This window comes from Schistocerca nitens, chromosome 4, assembly GCF_023898315.1.
Source record: "Schistocerca nitens isolate TAMUIC-IGC-003100 chromosome 4, iqSchNite1.1, whole genome shotgun sequence".
Classification (NCBI taxonomy): domain Eukaryota; kingdom Metazoa; phylum Arthropoda; class Insecta; order Orthoptera; family Acrididae; genus Schistocerca; species Schistocerca nitens.
Genome location: NC_064617.1, coordinates 317,493,691 through 317,514,893, shown reverse-complemented (window position 1 = coordinate 317,514,893; position 21,203 = coordinate 317,493,691). Strand labels below are relative to the sequence as shown.

Here is a 21,203-nt window from a genome sequence, read left to right as displayed (position 1 = left end):
TCAAAGCTTGTAAAAGTTAAACCTTCTTTTGTGTGCATTTCCTGCCGCCGCTTGGTAAGTAGATCTTTTATCTACCTATCTACTATCAGACAAATGTGTCGGTGGATAGTCAAGTCATCGCCTGGGGTGAGAGAAGGCACTATTGTAAGATCTTCGAGAAGTGCGGCATATGTAATGCTCTCAATAACAGTGAAGACCATCTCACATACGAAATGGAAGAAGAAGTAGTTCAGATGACAATTTTCAGGGACTTTAAAAAGTCAGTTTGGTTTTATAAATGAAGATTTTTTTTGGTCTGGCTTTGTAATCAAATGTTAATTTTTTTTTAATTATTTAAAAGTTAAGGTGCGTCTTCTAGTCTGTAGCATCTTATAGTCCATAAAATATGGTAATCTTCTTTGGGGGACTCAATTTTTATTTCATTTAGTACATCATTCAGTTCACAATTAGGAAATGGCGTCTCTTTAATAGTTCCTTGTGATTTGGATTGTAAAAGATTCATGTTTGAAACCATAGATTCTGAAAGTACTCCAACCATTTAGGTAAAGAGATGGGCTTAATTTTCACATTCTCTTTTATGAATAATGGCTGAACAACTGTAGTCATTAGTAATGACTTAGTTTAGAACATGCATTAAATTCACTCTCTACCAACATTCATTAGTTGCCAAAGACAATAGAAATTAGTCTATTTCTTTTTATAATTGGTATATTTTTAAGACCAATTTCTTGATGACCTGTCCTTTCTTCCTCATATTATTCCAATTTTCTGCTGTATACTGTAGGAGCATAACTTAGAATTAAATTTCATGTCTACCTGCAGTTATTGAATATTTAAATTCAAATGATCGCCTTTGCAATCAGATGTTTTTGACTGTTCCTTGTCCTCCCAATTCTTATTTATGAAAAGAGAAACAACACAAAGTTCTTGGAGGGAATCAATGGAAAGAAACCTTACGATATCAATTAAGAGAAACATGACTGCCCTGACAAGGGAATAAGGAAATTGACAGTGTAAAACGTCAGTTTTTCGAGAATGCTTTTTCCATGAAATATGTAAAAGGGTAAGATAAACAGAAATTAGAACATAAGTTATGAGGAAAATATACTGAGAATCCTGAACAGTACAAATACACTGAAATTAAACCACGAATTTGGAAGTAGAAAGGAAGACACAATGAACATCTCCCTTGAACAACAGTACATATACTAAACAATTAACTATGGATTTGTGTGTTTGGGTGTAGGTAATTCAGTTTCACTCCCCTTTTTCTTTCTCCTCACCAACAAATTTAATAATGCTAACAACAAACAAATATATCCTTACATGAGGACGATTTCTGCAATCGCTGCACTGTAAGGTAGGAGACTACTTTCAATTAAAGCATTCCTATACTTTATCAAGTAATAAACCTTTAATCTGGTAGACTCAACACTTGCATCTACTCTACTGGCAGAAGTTGATGGGGCAAGCTGATACTAGAATGTAGTGTTTTATTTAAATTGCTATATCACAGAAAATTACTTGTCAAAATTTAATGAAATTTCCATGAATTGTTAATAATAAATCTTTAGTATATTTAAAACAGGAAGGTAGATTTGAGTTTAAACTCCTGCCGACAGCGAAGTCATTGGAGCACAGTTAAGATTACGAAATGATTGAGAAGGAAATCATCAATGCCCTTTGCAAAGGAATCACCCAGCCATTTGCCTGGAGTAATTTTAGGAAACCACAGAAAACCTAACTCTTAATGGTCGGACAGGGATTTGAACCATCGTCCTCCCAAATGGGAGTTCGGTGTGCTAACCACTTTGCTCAGTTACACCTGAAACATATGTGATCGCATAAAATGAACTAATGTGGTATACCAGGTGATCAAAAAGTCAGTATAAATTTGAAAACTTAACAAACCACGGAATAATGTTGATAGACAGGTAAAAAATAACACACATGCTTGGAATGACATGAGGTTTTATTGGCCTCCAAGGTCCCCAGACCTCAGTCCATGCGATTATTGGCTTTGGGGTTACCTGAAGTCGCAAGTGTATCGTGATCGACCGACATCTCTAGGGATGCTGAAAGATAACATCCGACACCAATGCCTCACCATGCTTTACAGTGCTGTTCACAACATTATTCCTTGACTACAGCTATTGTTGAGGAATGATGGTGGACATATTGAGCATTTCCTGTAAAGAACATCATATGTGCTTTGTCTTACTTTGTTATGCTAATTATTGCTATTCTGAGCAGATGAAGCACCATCTGTCAGACATTTTTTTAACTTTTGTATTTTTTTGGTTCTAGTAAAACCCCATGTCATTCCAAGAATGTGTGTCAATTTGTACCTCTCTATCTACATTATTTCGTGATTTATTCAGTTTTCAAATTTATACTGACTTTTTGATCACCTGGTACTTGAAAGCAATCTTCAAAACAAAGTACTACACTGCAGTCTCTTCTTGCAAGTTTCCAGCAGTTTGGGTACAACGAAAAGCTTGAAATTTATACATCACCTTTTCACTGACTTGATACACAATGAAAGCATTGTGCTCTGTATTCTTTAACAGCCTTCTAATTGTATTCATATGCCAATTTATAATTTTTTGTTTCTTTCCATGAAGAGAGTTTGCAGTTACTGATTTCTTTCAATTGGCTCACTTTACAACAAAGATCTTAACATAAGTATTTCTCTGTACTGTGGTTCCAAGCCTGAAGGAAAAAGTTAGTTCCCACTGTGGCCGAGTCCTCATTTTGCTTTGTATTCCTACGGTTTGAGGTAAAGAAAGTACATTATACAAAGCCACATTAACACAAAGAAAAGCAGTTTAAAATATGTTTTCAATATCTACCCATTTCCAAGTTAAAAAAAAACTCAAGACATACACTATTTATCAATCAGGATGCCTACAAAAATTTATAGTACCAATGTTATAGAGATGAGGCTCTTTCCCCAACACACATTTTTTGTGGGCAGGTTTAGAGGCCTAACTAAATTTAGCCTCTTCTGTTGTTTAACACACTCATTCTCCATTCTTATTGCTACATTCTCTCTTTCTTACAATCTTTTATTCCTATGTATTGTCTGCACAATCCTAGGATCAACTTCGTAAGATGTATTGTGGATAAATTTATTTGCTCATTTATTTCTGCTTGCCAATCATCACTATTTCAACATTACATGACCATGTTGTTGTTGATATTCAGCTATTCATTACTAGCTGAGAAACTAAATTAGTTTCAATTATTTATTGAACCAATCTTCATTTTCTACAACTATGGGCTTTTTATTTAATTTTATACACTGTTTGAATACTTAACCACTACTTAACTGCAATAACTTACACTGAACAATGTAACTGGCGAGAAGACATGCAGTGCTTGGTGGTAGCTGTAATCGTCCCTGAAGAATGTCCTGGCGAACTTGAAGAAAAAAATGGTAACGTGTGTACTCCTCCTGTAACTTGCTAGGATCTGATACGTAGAACTTAACACGAAAGTAGAAGTTTCCATCTGCAAGCAGTATGAAAATTCACATCAGAAAACTTGTCTAGTCAAGGGCAAACATCAAAGATTTACTACTTGTAATTATTAATATTTCTACTTGCAACAAAATCCAATCATCTTTAGTGTCAACTAAATATGCAGCAACTAATAAAACCAATTCTTATATGCATCCTCATGCCAGTCACTGTTTACCATCCTCATAGTCACAGACAACAATAACCAAATCAGTCTAATACACTTACTAGAATGAGTACCAGTAGACCAAGCTGACATCATGTGAAACATTGACTTTGGAGCATTAGTACACATTGTCACTGTACAGCAACCAGTGTGTTACTTATGAGATGGTTTAGGAGGTGGTTTAGCACCAGATGAAGCTTGACAAATAGGACCAAGACACTTTCTTACTCAAAATCTTGTCTAATTTCCTATTTTTGATGGATAATAAAATATTTACAGTCTTAGTTTCATTGATTTATTGAAGTCCAGGAACGGTATTTTTTGTGTCCTCTTAAGCCTTTCACACTGGCTTGCTTCCATAAAATATTCTCAGTTTACAGGCTGCACCATTTCAAATAAAACACTCGAGCTTTCGACAGCTGTCTCCGCCATCAAATCAGGAGTTGAAATTACTGACTGTCTAGATTAGCACAGTGTTTTGTTCACATAAATGTAAAGGCAGTGTCTGAAAGCTTCCAGAAAGAACTGGAGTTGCACAAGTTGGGCAGCTCTGAACATGTGCATTAAATGCTGAAACTCAGTCTCTACACGGTCATTGTCAGAAATAATCTTTGCCATTTGTACACAAGAAAGTGGTACTGAAAATGTTAGTACACAGGAGAAAGATTATTTCTGACGACGACCATCAAGAGTCTTAATTTCAGCATTTGAAGCACTTGTTCAGAGAAAATGGTTAAAGCATGTGAGAAATTGTTAAAGCTTTTAAGTGCCAGCAATGAAAGATGCTTCGTGAGTCAACAGAAGAAGCCAAGCCAGCTGAATTTTTTCTATACTGTTGAACAAGATAGGGTGCATGCTGAAGATACAAGGACTGAGACAAGTGTTCTGGCCTGCCTCCAAGATAAGAGATAAGTTACATCTCGTTAAAGACAACACAGCTCTTCGAGAGCCTGGTATGTGTGGTATTTCCTGTGGATGTGGTAGTATTTATGGTAGTACTTACATAGGTCAAACCATTTGCACTGTTGTCTTATCATTGTGCAGAGCATTCACGACATATCCAATAAAGTAACAACGCCTAGAAAATGGGCATAAAAACAATTTGGAAAAAAAAGGACTCAAACAATAGAATTCTGGAATCTGTTATTAAAGAAGTTACCAAAATCAGAATGAACAGCAACAATTTTAACAGAGACCAATGGTACACACTTAGTAGGGCATGGAGATGGGCTTTGGATATTGAGTGAAAGCAAAGACACAGGCTTGACACTTGCAGAGATGCAGGAGCATCAATTTCAAACATGGCACCGACTGCTCGCACCCCATGTCACTCAGTCCTGTAGTGGGAAAGAGCCACTAGGATGTGCCCAACTTGCCATCCATGCATTTGCCGCTCTGGCCCTCTCTGAAAGGATTCAGACACTGCCACACAAGTAGAACACCATGCCAGCCCCGGCAGTCAGTGATTTCAACTGATGGTAATGATTATTATGATGATGAATATGATGAATATGATGATGAATATGATGATGAATATGATGATGAATATGATGATGAATATGATGATGAATATGATGATGAATATGATGATGAATATGATGATGAATATGATGATGAATATGATGATGATGATGATGATGATGATGAAAATGATGAAAATGATGAAAATGATGAATATGATGAATATGATGAATATGATGAATATGATGAAGATGAAGATGAATGTGATGATGAAGATGAAGATGAATGTGATGATGAAGATGAAGATGAATGTGATGATGAAGATGAAGATGAATGTGATGATGAAGATGAAGATGAATGTGATGATGAAGATGAAGATGAATGTGATGATGAAGATGAAGATGAATGTGATGATGAAGATGAATGTGATGATGAAGATGAATGTGATGATGAAGATGAATGTGATGATGAAGATGAATGTGATGATGAAGATGAATGTGATGATGAAGATGAATGTGGTGGTGGTGATGAAGATGAATATGACGATGAATATGATGAAGATGAATATGACGATGAATATGATGAAGATGAATATGATGATGAAGATGTGATGATGATGAAGATGAATGTGATGATGAAGATGAAGATTAATGTGATGATGAAGATGAAGATTAATGTGATGATGAAGATGAAGATTAATGTGATGATGAAGATGAAGATTAATGTGATGATGATGAATGTGATGAGGAAGATGAATGTGATGATGAAGATGAATGTGATGATGAATATGAAGATGAATGATGATGATGAATGTGATGAGGAAGATGAATGTGGTGATGATGAAGATGAATGTGGTGATGATGAAGATGAATGTGGTGATGATGAAGATGAATGTGGTGATGATGAAGATGAATGTGATGATGATGATGAAGATGAATATGATGATGATGAAGATGAATATGATGATGATGAAGTTGAATATGATGATGATGAAGATGAATATGATGATGATGAAGATGAATATGATGATGAAGATGAATATGATGATGAAGATGAATATGATGATGAAGATGAATATGATGATGAAGATGAATATGATGATGAAGATGGGGACAGCTGTCGAAAGCTCGAGTGTTTATTATGATGAAAATGATGAAAATGATGAAAATGATGAATATGATGAATATGATGAAAATGATGAAAATGATGAAAATGATGAAAATGATGAAAATGATGAAAATGATGAAAATGATGAATATGATGAATATGATGAATATGATGAAAATGATGAATATGATGAATATGATGAAAATGATGAATATGATGAATATGATGAATATGATGAATATGATGAAGATGAATATGATGAATATGATGAAGATGAATGTGATGATGAAGAGGAAGATGAATGTGATGATGAAGATGAAGATGAATGTGATGATGAAGATGAAGATTAATGTGATGATGAAGATGAAGATTAATGTGATGATGAAGATGAAGATTAATGTGATGATGAAGATGAAGATTAATGTGATGATGAAGATGAAGATTAATGTGATGATGAAGATGAAGATGAATGTGATGATGATGATGAATGTGATGATGAGGATGAATGTGGTGATGATGAAGATGAATGTGGTGATGATGAAGATGAATGTGATGATGATGAAGATGAATGTGATGATGATGAAGATGAATGTGATGATGATGAAGATGAATGTGATGATGATGAAGATGAATGTGATGATGATGAAGATGAATGTGATGATGATGATGATGAAGATGAATGTGATGATGATGAAGATGAATATGATGATGATGAAGATGAATATGATGATGAAGAAGATGAATATGATGATGAAGATGAATATGATGATGAAGATGAATATGATGATGAAGATGAATATGATGATGAAGATGGGGACAGCTGTCGAAAGCTCGAGTGTTTATTCAAAATGACCAGCTTGTAAACCGAGAAGATTTTATTGCTGTTAGTTTTTTGAGCATCAGTTTACTGACTGGTTTGATGTGGCCCACCACAACTTCCCACCCCTTCATCACAGATTAGCACTTAAAACCCAACGTCCTCAATTATTTGTTGAATACATTGCAATCTGTCTTCTCCCAGAGTTTTTACTTTCTATAGTTCCCTATAGTACTATGGAAGTTATTTCCTGCAGTCTTAACACATGTCCTATCATCCTGTCCCTTCTTGATGTCAATTTTTTCCACATTTTTTGTGATTATGTTTTGGATCTATTCATCCCTTACCAGTCAACCTAATTTCAACATCCTACTAATTTTCAAAATCCTTTTTTAATTTTACTGTACACATCAAACAGTCTGATTCCCTTCTTTCCCTTTTTTCTCAAAGTCCATGATTCATTTCGATACAATGTTGTGCTCCACATACACATTCTCAAGAACCGATTCCTCACATAATGTCCGATGTTTGACGAGAATACACTCCTTTCAGCCAGGAACATCTCCTTTGCCTGTGCTAGTCTGTCTCTTATGTCCGTCTTGCTTTGTCTGTCATGGGTTAGTTTTCTTCCAACATAGCCGAATTCCTTCACTTCATCTACTTCATGATCATCAATTTTGATATTAAACTTCTCGTTATTCTCATTTCTCCTACTTCTCATTACTTTCGTCTTTCTTCAGTTTACTCTGAATCTACATTCTGTGCTCAGGAATTGTTCGTACCATTCATTTCGCCCCGTAATTCGTCCTCACTTTCACTGAAAGATACTGACGTCATCAGCAAATCTTGTCATTGGTATCCTTTCACCCTGAATTTTTATGCCACTCTTAAACCTTTGTTTATTTACATCATTGCTTCTTCTATGTGTAGATTGAAGAGTAGAGGTGAAAGACTACAGCCTTATCGTACACCCTTTTTAAACCAAGCACTTTGGTCTTGGTCTTGCTCTTACACTCATATCGTTCCATCTTGGTTCCTGTGTGTATTGCACATTATCCGTCTTTCTCTGTAGCTCACACCCATTTTTCTTAAACTTTCAGACATCATGCATCATTTTACATTGTCAAATGATTTTACTAGGTCGACAAATCCTAAGACAATGTCTTGATTTTTCTGAAGTCTTGCTTCCTTTATCAAGTGTTTGTTACACTTTCCTATAGCCAAACTGATCATCCTCTAACATATCCTTAATTTTGTTTTCCATTCTTTGTGTATTTTTCTCATCAGTAACATGGATTTATGAGCTGGTACTGGTAACTGTAGATGTGTAGATGATATTTTTCCAAAGTCTGATGGTACATCTATAGAGTCATGATTCCACACACCAATGTGAATAGTTACTTGGTTGCTATTTCCCCAATGATATTACAAATTCTGAAGGGATATCATCTGCAGCTACCATTTATTTGATCACCAGTCCTCCAAATCTCTGTCAAACTGACTGTTAACAGTTAACCCCTATGTCTTTGAAATTGACTTCTATTTCTTTTTATATCACATAAACAAGAAGTTTCTGGCCCTCCCACAGATTTTCCACCTTTTTACTCTCTCCTTTGCGTTTAACAGCAGTATTTCTCCTATGCCGTTAACATTGACACCTTGCTTTTAATTTCACTGGAGACTGTTATGACTTTACTATACGCTGAATCTGCTCTTCAGACTGTTTCTTTTTCAATTTCTTCACATTTTGCCTGTAGCCATTTCACCTTAGTTTCCTTGCACTTTTAACATTACAAGTAGCTGGTTTGATTGCCACAAGACAGACTAAATCTGACAGGTCGGCTGAGAGCTGGCGTGGATGTATGTTGGGGTGACCAGCTGACAAACAGACTGTGACAGGTGAGCTGAGTACAGGTAAAGGCAGCTAAAAAGCCATGACGCCCAGCAGGCATCCGGGTTTTCTCAGGCGGAAAGAGGGCTGTGTTCCAGTGGCATGGTTGCAGGATAACCTAAGATGGAGGGGCCTATGACTTAGAATGTCATCACTACCGTAATTTTAATAAAAATATGTGAAATACCTTATAAACACACTAGAAAGAAACCAATGACATGTTTGGAACCAAAATAATGGGATAATCTCACTAAACATAAATCCATATTTGAAGCTTTAATAGTTAAAAATTATTATTATTACTGTTATTGTTTATAACAACTCTTAACAACTGAACCCATCACAAAAGTCACTTAGGACACACTGATGAAAGAGGTATAATCACAGCAATATAATGAATAGATCACTTTTCTAAGTAAACAAACATGCAAAAATGTTATAAAAAATTTAGTTTATTTATGTTGAAAGTACCATAACTATGGAATCCTTCACAGAGAAACAAATGATCTTATCAGCATGAGTTCCCTTCTTTAATGATCTGATAACTTTCGATGTATATTTACACTACTGGCCATTAAAATTGCTACACCACGAAGATGACGTGCTACAGACGCGAAATTTAATCAACAGGAAGAAGATGCTGTGATATGAAAATGATAAGCTTTTCAGAGCATTCACACAAGGTTGGTGCCGGTGGCGACATACAACTTGCTGACATGAGGAAAGTTTCCAACCGATTTCTCATACAAAAACAGTAGTTGACCGGTGTTGCCTGGTAAAACGTTGTGATGCCTCGTGTAAGGAGGAGCAATGCATACCATCACCTTTCAGACTTTGATAAACGTCAGATTGTAGCCTATCGCGATTGTGGTTTATCGTAGCGCGACATTGCTGCTTGCGTTGGTCAAGATCCAATGACTGTTAGTAGAATACGGAATAGGTGGATTCAGGAAGGCAATACGGAACGCCGCGCTGGATCCCAACGGCCTCGTATCACTAGCAGTCGAGATGACTGGCATATTATCCGCATGGCTGTAACAGCTCGTGCAGCCATGTCTCGATCCCTGAGTCAACAGATGTAGACGTTTGCAAGACAACAACCATCTGCACGAACAGTTCGACGACGTTTGCAGCAGAATGGACTATCAGCTCTGAGACCACGGCTGCGGTTACCCTTGACACTGCATCATAGACAGGAGCGCCTGCGATGGTGTACTCAACGACAAACCTGGGTGCACGAATGGCAAAACGTCATTTTTTCGGATGAATCCAGGTTCTGTTTACAGCATCATGATGGTCGCATCCGTGTTTGGCGACATCGCGGTGAACGCACATTGGAAGCGTGTATTTGTCATCGCCACACTGGTGTATCACCTGGCGTGATGGTATGGGGTGCCATTGGTTACACATCTCACTCACCTCTTGTTCGCATTGACGGCACTTAAAACCTTGGACGTTACATTTCAGATGTGTTACAACCTGTGGCTCTACCCTTCATTCGATCCCTGCAAAACCCTACATTTCAGCAGGATAATGCACAACTGCATGTTGCAGGTCCTGTACGGGCTATTCTGGATACAGAAAATGTTCAACTGCTGCCCTGGCCAGCACATTCTCCAGATCTCTCACCAACCGAAAACATCTGGTCAATGGTGGCCGAGCAACTGGCTCGTCATAATATGCCAGTCACTACTCTTGATGAACTGTGGTATCATGTTGAAGCTGCATGGGCAGCTGTACCTGTACACGCCATCCAAGCTCTGTTTGACTCAATGCCCAGGCGTATCAAGGTCGTTATTACAACCAGAGATGGTTGTTCTGGGTACTGATTTCTCAGGATCTATGCACCCAAATAGCGTGAAAATATAATCACATGTCAGTTCTAGTATAATATATTTGTCCAATGAACACCTGTTTATCATCTGCATTTCCTCTTGGTGTAGCAATTTTAATGGCCAGTAGTGTAATTATATTTGGGATTTATAAAATAGGTCAAGTCAATGTTTTGACTTGAGTGCTGGGTGCCAATTTATATCTTCACGATTTATTCAAAGCTGCTAAAGTAAAGCACAAGTAACTTTATTAAGAGATCGCAAACTGACCGCAGAGACCTTCTATAAGTTTTATCACTAGTATTTACATGAAATGATAATGAAAATTATGAATAGTGGTCAGGACAAAAGTATCTACACTGAACTGAGGAATAGTCATGTGACAACCTCTAAAGAAGTGTGCAGGGCAGAGTTCATGGTTTTTTGTCTGTTGTCTTGGGTCTGCAGTTTCTGGGGAGGTATTTCTGTCTTTGTTTCATCTGGAGTTGGTAAAGTTTTGGGCGTGAAGTGAAACTTAGCATAATCTTGGGCATGTGCAATAGTTTGTAAATCTCAAGACTCTGATTTGAATCTACAGGCAGTTTAGTTAGTGACAAGATCACAGATGAATGACTTTAGTTTCTACTGTATGTCACTGCAGTTGTGGATTTGAAAGGGCTAGTGGTTTAATGGATTTATGTTGTGATGGACTAATTGATTTAGTTGGAACAGCATTGATGACCATGAGATTTAGATTCACTGGGGATGATAAAGCTTATGCTAACAAATGTTGAGAGTGAGTTTCGGTTTTCTGGAGTTCATTGCACCGATGTACGTAATTATTTATTGCATTCTGTTGGTTGTAAAAGCTATGGTTGCACAAAATACTTCCAAATTTTGCACTGCTGACACATACTAACAACTAGTTATCCATTGAGTTGTTTTATGTGGCCACCATTCACATACAATGTGCATTTCTGAAAAATAAAATGGATTTACATCAAAGTTGATATCAGTCTATTTTGAGCAACATTGTTATCCTTTGGGATTTCAACTAACAGATTCAAGTTCTGTTCCTCTTTTATTAAATTATTCGCTAATGTGTCTTGCTGCTTGTGTAAGGTATTCATATAAATATTTTTATGTTAAGCTGTTGGGCTAAAGAGTGTTTCACATCGATGCACACTCCACTGCAGAGCGAAAAATCCATTCTATTAACGGACCCAATTTTTTCCAAAAGCTGAACTGGTGTTATGTCACTGATGCAATTTTATCGAGAAATGCTGTTATTAAATTGAATATTACTTTCTTGATTAGATACAGCTGGGCATGTGGAAACATGAGGATGAATTCTGACATCATGACTGTTTGCCTTTTTAACAATGGGATTAAAGCCATTAGAACTTCACGGAAACATCCTCTGCTTATTAAGCTGTTAATCACGTGACATGTAGGCTAACAATCTCCACAGAAATATTCATTTTAAAAAATTTAAATACTGTCAACTCCAGATGAGAAAAATGATGTTGTGGGCTCTTATGATTTTAATACCTATTGTTCAGTTATTGGGATCAGGAAAAAGACCTGTCTTATGTTGGGAAAAGTTCTGTATGATTCTACTGATACAATGATTCCTGATGAGAGATCATAAGCTATCTTTGACAACAGCAAGTTAAACAGTTCATTCAACTGTTTTGCATATGAAATTCTTGTTTAATTTAGCTGAAAGTATTCTGGTGAGCCTGTCTGATCGATTTCTACAGTAACTCTGACAAGGGCTTTACACATCATTTGGGTTAACAATAAACCCATAGTTTGAGACTGCTTTGCTTCTGATATGACATTGTTGAGGGACCTTATTTTTATAGTTCTTAAAGTATCTTTGGAAATTTGGATTACTGTTAGTTCCACTCCGTGTCTTACACAGGAAGTGATTATTCTGTTCGCAGTCCATCCTTTGTAGCCACCGTTTCTCACAGGTTGTTCTGTGTGTCTTGTGAAAGGAAGGCTATGTTAAAATAGTGGCAGATTCCCAACAATTATTTTTGCTTTCCTCCAAGTATCACCCTCACAAACAATTTACCAGGTCCCATTCCCTAGGTGTTTTACTATACGGCACCTAATTAACATTAAGCTGTTGATACATCTAATGTACGTGTTCTGCGGCAATGGGGTTTGTTTATCCTGTATATGTGGTTTTAAGGATGATGTCTTCACAGTCAGAAAGCCCACTGGACAAGTGCCACAAAGTGAGCTCTTGTGTAGACACAGGATTAATAGATATGGCTTCAATTAAGCTGCAGGATGTAGGTGTTACAATCATATGCAAATTGATCATGTTCCATATAGAGAATGTACTCAATAGATTATTTCAGTCAACGGAGTCACTTAACTCAGCTATAAAGTTTACATTAACATCCCCACACAATATAACTGTGTTGCAGTAGGTTATGTAGAAGTTCACAACTTGCTCCAATTTATCCTAAAATGCTGACAAATTACGACCTGGTGCCCTGTAGAAAGATTTGGTTTTGTTGCCTAATCTCTGGAACATAATGCTCAAAGTGTTTCCCAACATTTATGTAGGCAATTAGTTTTTTTATTTGTGTGTGTGTGTGTGTGTGTGTGTGTGTGTGTGTGTGTTTATTTTAACCAAACTGGGTAGCTTCCCTACCAAACATCAAGCAGCCACCAATTCTGCTGAAAGTTCTGCTATAGTATGAGCCAATATTATAATTTGTAATATGAGTTACTGTAAGCTAACCAGCTTTAAGTCAATGTTCCATACTGCACAAACATATACATTCTTAAGTTCACTTAAGCAGTACTTCTGGATTTCCAGAATTTACTTTTTACAGATTGTACATTTTGATAGAAAATACAGAGAGATGCGTCAGTTGACTCTTTAGCGCATTTAGGTTCAGGAGTTGTTTCACATTTAATAACAGTGTAACCACTTTGCTATCAGCAATGCTTTGTGGGCACATTAATGTGGATAGTAACTCTTGCTTAATAGTTTTCATTGGATAGAGTCACAGGCAGTTCTGATTATTAATACTCTAGATTTTCCTGTACTTCCCTGTATTACTTGTAGAAAAAATATCTCTTAATATCCTGTTGGACTTCCTTTTGCCTGGTGTAATGCATCAACTCGATGTGGCATGGACTCAACAAGTGGTTGGTAGTTGTAGAAATACTGAGCCATGTTGCCTATACAGCCATCCGTAACAGCGAACGTGTTACCAGTGCAGGATTTTGTGCACAAACTGCCCTCTTAATTATGCCCCATAAACGTTTGGTGGGATTCATTTTGGGCAACCTGGGTGGCCAAATCAAGTCACTTTAACTGTCCAGAATTTTCTGACATGGCATATTGGCATCCATGAAAGTTTCATTGTTGTTTGGGAGCTTAAGTCCATGAATGGTTGCAAATGGTCTCCAGGTAAGTGAAACCATCAGCACACTCTTGACACTGTTGATATTGGAGTATTGAATTCCCAAATTATTTCTGAAATGGAATATCCAATGCATCTAGCTCCAACTACCAGTCTGCGTTCGAAGACTTAAGTCCCATTGTGTGACCATAACATTGTCAGAAACCTTTTCACATGAATCACCTGAGTACAAATGAAAGCTCCACCAATACACTGCCCTTTTACACCTGGTATATGTGATACTATCGCCATTTGTATATGTGCACATCACTATCTCCCAACTTGTCACCTCAGTGTAATAAATGCACAAATGATTCTTTCCAAGACCACTGAAGTGAAGCCCAAGGTGTGTGTGAAGGCCTGGTCCAAAATTATTTGAATCTACAGAAGTAACATTTTTGCATTAGTTGCAGGTTTTTGAGAAACAAATACTCGTATTTTTACTTTTTGATTTACACAAGATTCTGTCTTCAAGGTCATAATTATGTGATACAGCAAATATTAAATCTGTATGCATATATTTACTTAGACACAGTTTCAATTCAAGTGATGCCTTCCCTGTCTTTCTGTTTGTGCAATGAACGAATAAATCAATGAATATGGATGAATAATTGATAACCAAAAATAATGGCAATATAATACAATGTGTGGAACAGAAAAGCTGGAACAAGAACAACTGACGTAGCCAACAATAAAATTTTGGCAGCTTCTTCAAGGAGCACAAAGCAGAAAAACAAAAAAGAAGTATTTATTATCGTCGGCTGGGAAATACATCTCCAACTGGAGACAAAAAGCTTCAGGTTAATAGTCACATGCAAAAACAAATTATTAAGAGCCAAAATGCTAATAACATTCCATCATACATAGCAAACTTACTTCCATTTTTTTTTATATATATATATATATATATTCTAGCTCACTTTTCCTCTCAAAGGTACTACTTCTATAGTCTGAAAGCACACGAGTTTTACTCCTGACTACAACATCTCTCAGGCCTACCCTAGCTGTCCATGTTCCACATTTCAAACTCTGGTACATAAGGCGGCCTCCTTCTACACCACACGTGAGTTCAACTGCTTTCTAGCCTTTGATACTTTTTAACAACAGTACATAAATTTTAATACTCACTGTTTCTTATTTGCTTCTTCACTGGCTTTGAAGGATCAAGCCAACGCTATAAAGGAAATGTTTCTATTAGTGACTTCTTATTTTTGCTTTGTGTAATTTACTGTCTAAAAACATATAAAACAGCTTTGAGTATTACAAGTGGCATTTTACTTATTCATAATTGCAGCGATCAGTCACTATTTATATAACAACTTATTTTATTATTCTTTACTGGTTTCATGTCCATCCACAGGAGGTGCACAGCTAGGTGTTATACAAACAAATCACAGATCTAAAGTACTTGTTCTCAACACTCACTCACATTTTCTTCTTCCTTTCCACAAATGTGGCTATGAAGATATATAAACGTGTGTGTGTGTGTGTGTGTGTGTGTGTGTGTGTGTGTGTGTGTGTGTGTGTGTGTGTGTCACAGCTGTCAATGTGGAGGTAATTTTTTTGTTAATGGATTTAGTATAGACAGAAATTTTTATGGAATGATAAGTGATGTGGACAGTATGGTGAGCAGAACACCACTGAAGATTATATGGGTAGATAAAGGAATTAGTGAAGAAGAACTGAAATGAACCAGAGTGAAAATAAATTTATGGCACAACTTGACTAAAAAGAATGAATTGGTTGAAAGCACATATACTGCGACACCGAAGAATAGTTAATTTGGTAATGGAGTGAAAGTTGGGGAGAGATTGTAAGTAAAGAGACTAAGGCCTAATTACAGCAAGCAAGTTCAAATGCAAGTAGAGTGCTGCAGTTATGCATAACTTATGAGACTTACGCAGTATAATTAGCATGAAGAGTTCCACAAAACCAATCTTTAGTTTAGATATAATGACAATAAGTTATGCGAGGTCAATGTCACGGTAGGTGACACTTGCAATAGGCCAAAAGAAACAAATTCATCAGAACATTCATTCTTGGCCAATTGTCTCACTTTTACTTCTACACCATAATTCAACCACACTGGAATCAAAACATCATTTTCCATCACTATATATCTACATTAGAACTATTTCTTTTGGCAATTCATTACAATGACCACCAAAATCCCAATGTCAATATCAGATTTGTCTTGTACCATTTTTTAACTCCATCAACCAACTCCTAGAAATCTTGCACAATTTCCCCACCTTTAAACCTGCCTCACTTTCGATCCCTCTGTCCTCTCCAATTATGCTATTTTAATAATTGTTGAAACAGCTGTCATGCTCAGGTCCACAACCAATCCCAAACAAATCATACTTCTTGCAGGCAAATACTCCATCACAATTGCCAGGAAGACCAGTGATACATGGTGACTCCTCTTCATTAACTGTCAAATATTTCCTCGCTACATTTATTTGGCAGTTGCTGAAGAGTAGGTTGTGCACAACATTCATTTCGCATTCATTAAAAAAAATTACAATGGTGATATCAGGCATATTTTGGTGTATCTTCTTCCTCTGTCTCAACTTTTTTAGCATTAAACACAAATATTGTAACTGTCACTTAGATATACTAAAATGAATTATGAGAGATTACAAATTCATAATATGTTTTCCCTTCTAGTAAACTTTCTTATCTTTGTTAAGAGTTATCTTTGTGAATGTCCTTACCACAAGATCAGAGTTGCTGGGTGTTGGTGCTGCTCCATTTTCAGAATACTGGAGACCAAAATAATCCTTCTCAATAAGCTCTAGATGTTGAAAAACCAGATCAAGGAGAACATGACCTTTCGATCGCTTCTGAAATGAAATTAAAAAACAGTAAAAATAAATTCTCTATTGTGAAAATATACATACTCAAAATGTTCCTGAAATTTATTACATAAACAGAAATACCAACCAGGAATTTTTTAAAGAAAAATCAACAAAAGAATATTTTGTAAGAGTGATGATACAGGGTGGTATGCACACCACATTCAATGATATATGTTACTCCTAATGGAGAGGGCAGCGGTTGCACATAAAACTATGTTACGGTTTGGGTTCAGTCATTATATGGAGAGAATATGCAACAGATTTTTATCACTTTTTTGAGAATAGCTATTTATGCCTTTACTTCGAAATATTTGTTACACAACAGCTACACTTTCTATTCACATTGCATAAAACTTCAACATTTGATTACTGAGAAGAATAGGAAAGAAAAGAAGAAAATATCTTTACAGGAATGTTTAAAACAATACAGCATCAAATATGAATTGATTTGAAACCATTTTCCTCAGGCAACTGAATGAGCACTCCAGTAACCACCTCTCAAGAGTTTTCTAATTTACTGGTAGTCTGCTCCCCCCTTAAAGTATCAATATTCATCAATAACCATCCCACCACCAGAGGCCGCTTCTTCCTTAGGAACTCCTCGCAGTATTCAGATCAAGCCTTGGTGACCTTTTACATTTACCACATCATGTGAAACTCCCTCCCAAAGTTCTATCAAACCCAGAACCACAACAGACTCCGGCTGCTGCCAGACATACCTCGCCATCGACCTCAAGCTGCTTCAAGGACATGCTGCAGTCATCTCAGTGTTTCATCTGCCACACCACTAATGGCCTGGAAAAATGCAAGACAGCTCTCTCACCGAAGTCCGCCTGCCAGTTCCTTTTGTCACAGGCCAACCACAATTTTAAACACTCTGAGAATTTTGAAACTGATAATAGGCAAATTATAATCTGTAAATTGTATTTTAATACCTATGGTCCAAATGCACTTTTGTTTCTAAAAGTAAATAAGTAAATATTGGTGACTAATCTCCTCACATTCTTGTGGCTGGTGCTCCTAATCCTTTTACATATTAATTTCCCAAATTAGTGAGACACAATACTCAATATACCCAATATTTTGGGGAGTGGGGGGAGAGGTGGGGGGGGGGGGGGGCGAGGAATCGCATTTGTACGAAGGTTGGAACTTAAATAGTGGCAACTATTTATTCACAACCGATACAAAAGCTTTACATGTTTGCACCTGTTACTGTCCTTCAAAGTAGTCACCAGCGTTGTGTAGAACCCGTTGCCAGTGATGTGGAAGGCGTAGTATACAGTTAGCAGAGCCTGTTCTGTTGATGGTGCGAATGGAGCGGTCTACTGCCTGTCAAATCTCTGGAACAGTTCTGAAGCAAATGCCACAGGGTGGTTCCTTCACCTTCGGGATCAAATCAAAGTCACAAGGACTGAAGTCCGGGGAGTATGGTGGATGGTACAGTACTTCCCAGTCCCATAGACCGAACAGAGCAGCCACAGCTTGCACTGTATGCACCCGTACATTGTCGCGCAAACTGATGGGTGGGTTGCGCAGAAAGTGTCGCCGTTTCTTTCACAAAGCTGGTCGCAGGTGATGCTCCAAAAATGAACAGTAATACTGTGCACTGACAGTCTGCCGCGGAGGAACGTAATGCGTTAGGATAACACCATCACAGTCGTACACGAGGATCATCTTAACTTCAAGCTGCAGAGCAGTTGAGTTGCATTTTGGCCCTCCACCAACAGAAAAAAACATCCACAATTGGCTGACTAGTAAAGGAGAACTGAAAACCGAGGAAGACTAAATGAAGAAATCGGGGACTGGAGGCAAAATGGCCAAAACTAGAAGACGACAACTCTCAAGGATTTTTGTTTTTATAAACTAAGATATTTTCTTTTAGTCTGGCTTTGCAGTCTAATAATAAAAATCGTAATTTTTTTTTTAACATAACTGCATAAAAATTATGGTATGTCCTATAGTCTACAGCATCATAGTACGTAAAATACAATAGGTGTCCTTTGTGTATTGGTGACCATCTGTGTTTCTATTATTCGAAAATCATATAAAACAGTATCATTAGAGATTGATCTCTTAATGCACAGCTCTTATTCCTGCCGTGGCAGTTTGTAACCCTCACCCAACACATTAAGCATAACAGACATCAATGTGTGAAGCACGTGTGGTATGTTATCAGTATGTATCACTACCACATAGGAGGAAAAACAAACAGAAGATACACAGGAACCAAACAAATCAAATATGATAAAACGTGGGCTGAAGTGTGGCATAAATGCCACAATGACACTATACAGAGGAAGCAAATATTGGTAGGTCCTGCTACATTGAGCAGATTGTAAGTTAAGGAAATACATGTCACTATTCACACGTGGGGGGGGGGGGGGGGGGGGGACTTATCTTGCGAAAATACAGTCACTGTAAGACACACAGTTAGCAATTGATGTGTTCACTTGGATGACGCTTCTTAAAGATTTGCAGAATGCTATTTGTTACATGCAGAATGATCAATGAAGTGTCTGATGGTAGTTTCTGTGATAGTTGGGAAAATAAAGCTTCAGCCCTCATATCTAGATGTGAAATTTAACTCGCTACCTCCTAACAACATTGATGTCAGCCATGGAAGCTAAAAAATAGTTCTATCATGAAAAATACCAACAGTTTCTCTCAAGTTAACTACGATCCATGTCAATTTTATGTTTAAAAAAAGCCCACCTATGTTGCACTGCATAATCACACCAGTGTCCTCTAATACTCACACCAATGATGAGTGTCATATTTTCATTCACACTTTTAGGATAGTATATAGGGTGTTACAAACAGGTACAGCCAAACTTTCAGGAAACATTCCTCACACACAAAGAAAGAAAATATGTTACGTGGACATGTGTCCGGAAACGCTTAATTTCCATGTTAGAGCTCATTTTATTTCTTCTCTTCGAATCACATTAATCATGGAATGGAAACACACAGCAATAGAACGTACCAGCGTGACTTCAAACACTTTGTTATAGGAAATGTTCAAAATGTCCTCCGTTAGCGAGGTTACATGCACCCCCCTCTGTCGCATGGAATCCCTGATGTGCTGATGCAGCCCTGGAGAATGGCGTATTGTATCACAGCCGTCCACAATACGAGCACGAAGAGTCTCTACATTTGGTACCGGGGTTGCGTAGACAAGAGCTTTCAAATGCCCTCATAAATGAAAGTCAAGAGGGTTGAGGTCAAGAGAGAGTGGAGGCCATGGAATTGGTCCGCCTCTACCAATCCATCGGTCACCAAATCTTTTGTTGAGAAGCGTACGAACACTTCGACTGAAATGTGCAGGAGCTCAATCGTGCATGTACCACATGTTGTGTCGTATTTGTAAAGGCACATGTTCTAGCAGCACAGGTAGAGTATCCCGTATGAAATCATGATAACGTGCTCCATTGAGCTTAGGTGGAAAAACATGGGGCCCAATCAAGACATCACCAACAATGCCTGCCCAAACGTTCACAGAAAATCTGTGTTGATGACGTGATTGCACAATTGCGTGCGGATTCTCGTCAGCCCACACATGTTGGTTGTGAAAATTTACAATCTGATCACGTTGGAATGAAGCCTCTTCCGTAAAAAGAACATTTGCATTGAAATGAGGATTGACACATTGTTGGATGAACCATTCGCAGAAGTGTACCCGTGGAGGTCAATCAGCTGCTGATAGTGCCTGCACACGCTGTACATGGTACGGAAACAAATGGTTCTCCCGTAGCACTCTCCATATAGTGACGTGGTCAATGTTACCTGACACTGACACTACGGTTATCGTCAACTGCACGAAGAATTGACTCGTCCATTGCACGTGTCTTCGTCGTTCTAGGTCTTCCCCAGTCGCGAGTCATAGGCTGGAATGTTCCGTGCTCCCTAAGACGTCGATCAATTGCTTCAAACGTCTTCCTGTCGGGACACCTTCGTTCTGGAAATCTGTCTCGATACAAACGTACTGCGCCACAGCTATTGCCCCGTGCTAATCCATACATCAAATGGGCATCTGCCAATTCCGCATTTGTAAACATTGCACTGACTGCAAAACCACGTTCGTGATGAACCTGTTGATGCTACGTACTGATGTGCTTAATGCTAGTACTGTAGAGC

The 21,203-nt window shown here is 37.6% G+C and overlaps 1 protein-coding gene across 3 annotated transcripts in view; it reads right to left on the bottom strand.

Annotated features, from left to right (window-relative positions):
* The window catches only part of LOC126253310 (tyrosine-protein phosphatase non-receptor type 4), a 204,204-nt gene that overhangs the window by 135,545 nt on the left and 47,456 nt on the right, over positions 1-21,203 (bottom strand). For all 3 annotated transcript variants that reach the window (XM_049954542.1, XM_049954544.1, XM_049954543.1), the window contains 3 exons: positions 16,926-17,054; positions 15,337-15,382; positions 3,346-3,513 (listed from right to left, as the gene is read on the bottom strand). In XM_049954542.1, the coding sequence (XP_049810499.1) occupies positions 3,346-3,513; positions 15,337-15,382; positions 16,926-17,054 (343 nt within the window). The remainder of the gene's footprint in view (positions 1-3,345; positions 3,514-15,336; positions 15,383-16,925; positions 17,055-21,203) is intronic.